Below are 8,665 nucleotides of genomic sequence, written 5' to 3'. Positions count from 1 at the left end.
TGCTATAGAGCGCGGGGTGAAATAAACGTCCGAGGTTTTACTATCGACTACTTCCGGTTGAAGGTGACTATCTCCTTGAAAGTTCCAAGAATGAAAAATATGGGTTATTTTCAGCAATCTTGGGTTTAAATAATTTTTGTGATTTTCATTTTAGTCGTCTAGTGGCAAAACATCAAACTTTGCAAGTTTATTTACTTTTTTTAAAAAGGTAGTTTACTTCCGGTTCAAAATGGCGGCCAAATCAATACTCCTTATTAATCAGAAAATAAAGCCGATCTGAGGTTGGTTCTATAGCCTATCTTGTAAAGGGTATTAAAAACCGGGCCAGCTTATACGACTTCATAATCATAGCTAAAACAAGCTCGCGTGTGAACAGCTTTGACATATTAGTCATAGTTAAACTCATATAGACCGTTATCGTTCATAAAAAAATGTTTCATTTTTTATTGCTAAGATTATGCATGACGCTTTATTATGTTTGAACCGTAAAATCGTAATTATCGTAGATAGAAACAGCGCTCAACGGATTATCAGAAGATTATAACATATTAGATTAATGCACCACAGACAAAACGGAAAACAAAACAATAGAACGGGAATACAATAGTATACATAAGGTAATTCAGCCAATCCTGTTAGGCCTTGCGAACGGACTTCTACACTTCTGACGCTGACGGTTGGAACACAAACTAAGCAAAGATCAAACAAAATCGAAAAAAATGGCCTTATGTATGTCATGACTACAGCGTCTGAATCAGGCTAATCGACTCTTAGTAACTTTTTGATAACTTTGCTTGCCAGAGACAGAGAAATAACATTTTTTTTTTCTCTACGGCTTTGGCCTGCTCTCGTTTTTTCAGGACCTCGGGTGGATATTTTTTCGTACGAACCTCGCGGTTGATAAGTAGGTAGTATGGATGCGGTGAACATTATTATCAACCCCAGAAAAATAAAAACCCTAGACTTTGCACTAAATTGCACATGTTTCACCAGTATCAACCCCTAGACACAAAAAGATAAAACCTCGAGATTTTAAACATCGCACCTGTTTCGAAATATGACTAGCACAATAATGATATTCTGTTAGCCAATAAATCTTTTTCTTGTCCATAACCAGCTCGAGTTACAATAGCATGACTTGGGCAAATTTTACACTCTAGAGGTTGGGACGAAAGAGCTTTGAGACACCCCCACCCCACCCCTCTCAAATAAAAAATGGGCATATCGCCCCAACTGGCTGTATTGTTTTATTGTTTGTTTTATTTTATTCATTTATTTATTTTTAAACTATTTGGACTTATCTGATGCCGTTATCGATGTTTTTCGACATTGATTTTATCGCTTGTTTTCCCGCACGTATAGATAATAAACTCATTGTTAAAGCTGTCATTTCACTTTGGCACTTGCTATTAGTACGCCTTTATTCAATTAAACTAATTGTCTCAGTTTTGTTGTTATCATGTTTTTTCCCAGTGAAGCCAGATGCATAAGTAGCCCTTAACCGCTCTGCTACGCCACCTGCTTTTTTCAAGAGTGTTCCTGTCCTGAAACAAATAAACCGCTTAAACGAGTCTAGCTTTAGGAAATTAGTGACGAATTTATGGTACCACAATTTCTTTTCTATAACATTAAAACCATCTTAAGATTGCTTTACTATGGTTAATTTTATAATTTTCTCTATGTATGATCATTATTTTAATTATTTAAATAATTATCGGTTACGGTTTGCCATGTCAACAATGACTTCGGTTTTGGCAATTCATTAAAATTAAAATTTCAAAATGGGATCCATTTTTTAATCACTAAAACGATAATGTCATTCATTATTGAATGAATTTGATTGGAGGCCATCGTAGTACATAATAAGAAAAGAGGATTCGAGACGAAGCCATGAGCTGATTGTTTTGCGCAATATCTGTCATTGACAATTTCTCCTTGAATTAAGCTCTAAATTAGCAGGCGTCGAGCACTGCCATAGGCTATAAAAAACGGCCTGCTCTTGAACGAACCTTGTAGAATGAACAACACTAGCCTTAACTTAAGGTCCCGAGCGCCTCCAGAGTCTCGGGACGAACTATTTTCCGTGGTTCTTATCATCATTTCGATTCTTGGAGCTTGTGGGAATAGCACCGTGATCATGGTTGTGGTTATGAACAAGCGACTCCATACTTTCACCAACTACCTTCTTGTCAATCTGTCAGTGGCTGACTTCCTCGTGTCTGTGGTGGCAATCCCCTTCCGAGTGATTCATGGGCATGATTCAGGGGAAGTTCTACCTCCTTGCCATGTTACCCTAGGTCTCACTGTATTGTTCGATGGTGCATCACGTATTAACATCACACTCATCGCTTTAGATCGCCTAATCGCCATAAAGTGGCCGTTCAAGTACAGACAGCTCTCGACTATCAAGGTATTGCTAAGCTCTGTGGTTTGTGTGTGGATCTTTGGGGTTGTATTTGGTTTGCTCCCTGTGAATGGGATTGGTCTTAATAGCGGCGAAACTCGGAAGGAGATGTGCTTTTTTCACTCTTCTCTTTCGGACTCATACGTCTATTCGTACTTGGTGCTTTTCTGTATACTACCGCTAGTTATTGTCGTACCTGTGAATGTATTTTTATTTACCGCTAGTTATAAGCAAATGAGGACTATGCACCAGCAATGCATGAACCTCGGGGTCATTGCCCCAGCTCCATCACCTCAAAACTCAGAGCTAGCAAGTGTGGAAATCAATACCGGAATAAACCAGCAAAGAGCCCCCCGAACTCGCCACCGAACTCTGCGCACGGCTGTTCTTCAAAGCAGAGTGATCAGAATGGTCGCAACACTTATTGGTGCGTTTGTTATAGCGGTTGTGCCTATTACAGTTATCGACTTACTTCAAGTTATATCGAAAGGAGTAATACCTGTCCCCTTCGTAGCGGCTAGAGTGGCAGTGTGTATGATTTACACAAATGCTGTAATTAACGCTTTTGTTTATGCGGGTTTTAATAGCGAGTTTCGGCGGACGTTTAGACGTATTTACCGTAGAGATGATGGATTTTCAAGCAACGGGGGAAATAGAGACAGGAGAAGAGGTCCCGGGGAATTCCAAGGGAGCGCGCTCAATTCATATCACCTGTCAGGCCTTAGTGCGAAATAGTCACAAGACCCTTCTAGTACCCGGTCTATTTTAATAAACATAGAGTGGCAGCTGTTGGTCTTCGTAGTAGTAGTTTGTGATAATAGCATAGCGTTCAGTAGAACAGTCTACAGCATAACTTTGGGGTTTTTTGTGATAATAGCATAGCGTTCAGTAGAACAGTCTAGAGCATAGCTTTGGGGGTTTGGGTGGCTGAGCCCCTGAGGCGCGCGCACTCACTTTTCAAGAACAACGAAATCATATAATTTCAGATTGAATCTCTGTCCGCGCATCCTTTTCTAGGCGCCTGAAAGCTTTGGTTTTATTGGGATTCGAGCTTAAATGAACGAATGCTGGACTTTTGGAGACATTCAAGTAATAAAACCAAACAAGCAAATTAGATGGCACAAGTACTAGATTCGCCTTTGTTTATCAAGCTGTTTGGCCTGCCAACCCTCAAGTAGAAGTAATTTCCTCCGCACCTTATCTATCGGGCTAATTTTCTTAGTGTCCAAGCTCCGTTCCTCTGCCCCAATATTGATAAGTGCAGACAAAAGTTCATTTCTTCAGGTGTTTCCTCCAATTCATCTTTTCTGTAAAGATAATCCGCTGGTTTGAAAGAGGTGCTGAGCCTTTTCATATTCCTAAACACATGGGGCAGATATCAGTGAAATACGAATTTTGATTAAAGTTCTTATATGGGCCATTTCTTATTTTCTCTTCGTTCGCTTATATTTAGCGGGACGTCTCGATCCTAGGTATAGGACAGTGATGAAGTTTTCGTGGTGATGAAGTCCCAGAAGTGGATGCGACATTGTGTTTCGTGTGTGTTCCATGGCGTCGCTACCGTTTGCTTTTGATGTAGCGAACGCGAAAGATCGTACCCGCTTGGTGGAACGTATGTTTAATTTTCGCTGTCTTTGATTTAAACCAACATTTAAAAAAAAAAACGATGATAAACACCTTTCGCCCTAAATTTTCGGTATTACGACATCCTGTGCTCATTTCCGACTTTTGAAGGCATTCTTCTTTGAATATATTACGAAATAAAAAACGAAAGACAGGTGAAAGTTTGTAATCGCTTTATTGTTCGTTTAGAAAACTTCACTTTCCTTGCCCTTAAATCTTTGCTTCATTCAAAGCTATTATTTACTGTTTCCGTTAATTTAAACAATATCTTGACGTCGTTTTCGACATATTTCCTTCTACTCGCTTGGTTTCTCTGCACCTGGAAAAAAAGCCATGATGATGTTATGCTAGTGGAAAATAAAATCGAATACATTTATTCTTCTTCCGACACCAGAACCAATTGTCTTAGCGCCAATCATCATTACGGCTCGCTCATTACCATCACCGCTAACGCCATCACCATTATGGAATGAGCCATGACCTATAAAGTTTGCGCCACCAACAGACGTCTAGCGCCACCATCCTTACGGTTAGCGCAATCACCATCATTGCTAGCGCCATCACCATTACGCCTAGCGCCACCACCATTACGGCTAGCGCCATGACCGTTACGGTTAGCGCCATCATCATTTCGGCTAGAGCCATCATTATTACAGCTAGCGCCACCACAATTACGGCTAGCGCCATCACCAATACGGCTAGCGCCATCATCATCATCACGGCTAGCGCCATGACCATTACGGCAACGCCACCACCATTACGGCTAGTGCCACTATTCTCCCTTAGACAACAGAACCAATTGTCTTAGCGCCAATCATCATTACGGCTCGCTCATTACCATCACCGCTAACGCCATCACCGCTAACGCCATCACCATCGCCACCAACACACGTCTAGCGCCACTATCCTTACGGTTAGCCCAATCACCATCATGGCTAGCGCCATCACCATTACGGCTAGCGCCACCACCATTACGGCTAGCGTTATGACCATTTGGGCTAGCGCCATAACCATCCCCGCTAATGCCATCACCATTACGGCTAGCGTTATGACCATTTGGGCTAGCGCCATAACCATCCCCGCTAATGCCATCACCATTACGGCTAGCCCCATCATCATTACGGTTAGCGCGATCATCGCTACGGCTAGCGCCATCATCACTACGGCTAGCGCCACCACCATTACGGCTAGCGTTATGACCATTTGGGCTAGCGCCATAACCATCCCCGCTAATGCCATCACCATTACGGCTAGCCCCATCATCATTACGGTTAGCGCGATCATCGCTACGGCTAGCGCCATCATCACTACGGCTAGTGCTATTAACATTATTGCTAGCGCCATCACGATTACGGCTTCCGCCATAACCATTACTGCTACCGCCATAACCATTATGGTTAGCGCCATCATCGCTACGGCTAGCATCATTGCCATTTCTGCTAACGCCGTCACCATCACGGTTAGTTCCATAATCATTACAGTTAGGGCCATGACCATAACGGTTAGCGCAGTCACCATCACGTTTAACGCCATCACCATTACGGCTAGCACCATTGCCATGACTTCTAGCTTACTCTCTACTTACTCTCAATCATCTGGAGCAGCTTATTAGCGCGCATGCGCGAGTGGATGTAGTCTCTGCGCACGAGTCTTGTTAACACGTCGCCAGGCTCCTCGGTCAAGAAGTTCGGCACGCGAGCGACGTGGTGGTCGATCTGAGCCATGTGGTATGTAATGTCACCTGCATCAATTTAGAACTTATTAGAAAACGGAAAATATCGAAACGCAAAAAGAAACTTTCAAGGTTTACTTTACAACATACGCTTGAATCTTATTGCTGCCACATTCCCTCCTATCTTGATAACTTGCTCAACCTGAAATACATGGCGTCATTGTATAAAGATTGAACAATTATTTTTTTACTATTTTAAGTTTAGTTAATGTCCGTCTACTTACAATACGCAGAAGGCTCTTGAATGTCTCGATCAGGGACTTGATCAACATAATGGCGTCGTTGAGCAGCGGGTGAATTGTATTTCGGCTTGGCGGTACTAGGAAAATTACATGGATTAAAACTAACTAACTAGACCATATCAAACCATATGATAAAGAATTGCAAACTATATAGCTAAAAGTAAATTTAAAATTACCTTTGTCTACTACACTTACTTGAAGGGAACGGTGACCGGGTGGTGTAGGGGAACGGTGGCCTCGTTACTGAAATTGCAAATAGATTGGTTATACGATTAGTGCCTGGGATAGTTTACTGAAGCTGGTAAAGAGCTGCAAGCTAAAATAATCGTCAAAATGCAAAATACATTGGAACTTATGGCTCAAAGGCCGCCCAGCATGCCGAATTCTTCAAGAGAGGCTTGTGCCCAAGTTCTTAGATACCAAATAAGCTTGCCTTTATGATTCTCCATTAGTGAAACCACGCTCAAATCTCCGATGAAATAACGTTCCCTGCATTTCATGCAAATTTTGATAAGCGCACCACGTAAAAAGTGACAGATCTGTGTGCTCCAGCGGCGTTCTCAATAACGGTGTTCCACTCTAATTCTCATATACCAGACGTTCCTTCTTGTACATACTGGGTTTAAGACCTACTCATTTACTTATTAGAATGTTATGAACATCTAGGGCATGCTAAACTGATCAGAAATTAGCCTGCTCCCTTTCCCTCTCCTCATATTTCCTCAATTTTTCTAAACCACAAGCCACCTGGAAGTGATCCTCTGTTGCAGAAGTCGCCATGGCAACACGACGCAGAGCACATGACCCTGTTGCCTCTCGCGTCTCTGCCGTCACGGCACATCGTAACATTATTAAAGTCACACCTTGAGGCACATGATCTTATGAACGCCTTCCCCACATTATGGATGATTACATATCCCGACACGCACTGCGTACTCCCAATACATCTAACACCTGTCCTCCGCGCATCGCAATGTGCGAACGAGACGCTGCTGGTGCACAGGTAGCACTGGAGTGAGCTCACTAAATAAAAAGAAAACGTGAAAGCGAAATATGGACTAACAGTCCACCATCATACTAGATCATCAAGCTGGAGCAAGAATCGCGACATAATGAATGGTATTAAAACAGTTTTCCGAGCATATTTCTCTGATCCATTCCATTCCAGTATTTTTGAAAACTAAAAACTGTAACGATTCTATATGAAACACAGGTACCCAGGATTTTTCTTGGGGAGGGGGGATGCGAAATTCGAAAAAGGGGACCTAATTTTTCTTTGGGAGGGGGGGGGAGTGAGTTTTTTGAAAAAAAAAATCTGAACAAAAAGGGTTTTATGCCTTTGCATTATCTCCACGGGACCTTTATTGTCGGATTTGGCTACAAATAAAATCTGAATTATGGATTAATGACATACCAGAGTGATCTAGCTTATGCCTTTAGGTTTGTCTACAAATAGCACGTCTATTAAGAACCAAAAGTGGACTTTCGGCGGTATTTTTCACTAAGGCTGACTAAAAAAGGACAAAGCAAGGTCTGCTGAGCAAGGAAGATAACGGATATTGCCTACAGGTCACTCTCTCTTGTGGTTTTCAAAGATTGTTTATCAGGCTGCCACATATATTATGTCACGATGAAGTGAAGCCACCAGAGTGGAAAGAAGGCGGGGAAGGGGACCAAAAATATGACCATACGAGGAACCCTTTTAAAAAAAGGACCATAAGTGCTCCCTTCACTTACAGGGAATGTATCTAAACTGAATTTGATTTTGGCGTCAAATTCCAAACTTAGGATTTATGGATTTTTTTCTTTGATCCCCATAGATTTATTGGGGCTGCACGCTTTTTCACAGCATTGAATATCAAGACCCGATTGTACTTCATTTTGGACTAGATGGCAGACATTCTTCGAAACTAAATGTAAGCAGAAATCGTTGATAAAAATAAAAAAAAAAACGTGCTAATAAGCTGACAGATCCCTACCTTGCGAAAAAGCCCCAACCATAAGGCACACGAACTGAGAAACAGAAGAAAATGTAGATAAGTTAGGTAAGTAGTTATCGGTTAAAGCTCTGCTTTACGTATAGGGAACTGGTAGGGAATGTGGAGCTGTGGGGCGGCAGAGACAAGGAGGGTACATCTAAATAGACATCTAGTAGATTCTAATGGATAATCCCTGATAATTTCACAAAATTAAGGGGTCAAGCAAAGGGAAGCAGGGTATCTAAATATACATCTATTAGATTCTAATAAGATAATTTCCTATAATCACGATTAAAAAAGAAGCGCAAGTTATCTTTTCACCATGAATATCCCTGCCTTTGGAGCCATCTTGCGACTTTAGGCTTTATACTGATTCGAAATGCTTTTGGCCGTTATTCACTTCAAGCTGAAGCAAAATATGGAAATGGAATGCGCAGTTTTATTAATGAAGCACCTCGTTATAACGACAAACACCAAGAGGCTTTGATATTGACGGCTTTTATGGGAAAAATACCTGGTTATTAAGTAATTTCACTAAGTAGTCTATTTTTAAGTATTCTAGCAGTTTCTCTAAGCGCTAAGGAGAGTAGCAAAGATATTGGCTGGGGGCCCGACGAAACCGGGTAGATCAATATTGAATTGAAGCTATTTAAAGTCAGTACTTTCACTTTCTAAAGTGCTTTAC

The 8,665-nt window shown here is 41.5% G+C and overlaps 2 protein-coding genes across 2 annotated transcripts; one reads left to right on the top strand and one right to left on the bottom strand.

The window, feature by feature from the left end:
- Window positions 1-1,465: 1,465 nt before the first annotated feature.
- On the top strand, window positions 1,466-3,822 carry LOC5520063 (adenosine receptor A2a). The gene has a single exon (XM_032365055.2). The coding sequence runs from the start codon at window positions 2,018-2,020 to the stop codon at window positions 3,137-3,139; it is 1,122 nt and encodes a 373-aa protein (XP_032220946.1). The 5' UTR covers window positions 1,466-2,017; the 3' UTR covers window positions 3,140-3,822.
- A 361-nt stretch (window positions 3,823-4,183) lies between these two features.
- LOC116603592 lies at window positions 4,184-8,390 on the bottom strand. Its single transcript, XM_032365057.2, has 8 exons — window positions 8,302-8,390; window positions 7,981-8,014; window positions 6,749-7,024; window positions 6,197-6,244; window positions 5,984-6,078; window positions 5,850-5,901; window positions 5,613-5,768; window positions 4,184-4,346 (listed from the first exon to the last, which is right to left on the bottom strand). The coding sequence occupies exons 1-8, from the start codon at window positions 8,326-8,328 to the stop codon at window positions 4,324-4,326; spliced, it is 711 nt and encodes a 236-aa protein (XP_032220948.2). The 5' UTR covers window positions 8,329-8,390; the 3' UTR covers window positions 4,184-4,323.
- Window positions 8,391-8,665: the final 275 nt, after the last annotated feature.

The sequence above is a fragment of the Nematostella vectensis genome, chromosome 3 (assembly GCF_932526225.1).
Source record: "Nematostella vectensis chromosome 3, jaNemVect1.1, whole genome shotgun sequence".
NCBI classification, from domain to species: Eukaryota; Metazoa; Cnidaria; class Anthozoa; order Actiniaria; family Edwardsiidae; genus Nematostella; species Nematostella vectensis.
The sequence above is the reverse complement of the archived record's forward strand: the minus strand, read 5'-3'. Positions and strand labels throughout refer to the sequence as shown.

What these genes read in the sequence shown, in the direction of transcription:
- LOC5520063 (XM_032365055.2), top strand. Translation starts at nt 2,018, where the DNA reads ATGAACAACACTAGCCTTAACTTAAGGTCCCGAGCGCCTCCAGAGTCT.
- LOC116603592 (XM_032365057.2), bottom strand. Translation starts at nt 8,328, where the DNA reads ATGGCTCCAAAGGCAGGGATATTCATG. An exon ending in CAAAGGCAGGGATATTCATG is followed by an intron (nt 8,015 to 8,301) that starts GTGAAAAGATAA and finishes TCTGTTTCTCAG; the next exon opens with TTCGTGTGCCTTATGGTTGG. An exon ending in GGTTGGGGCTTTTTCGCAAG is followed by an intron (nt 7,025 to 7,980) that starts GTAGGGATCTGT and finishes CTTTTTATTTAG; the next exon opens with TGAGCTCACTCCAGTGCTAC.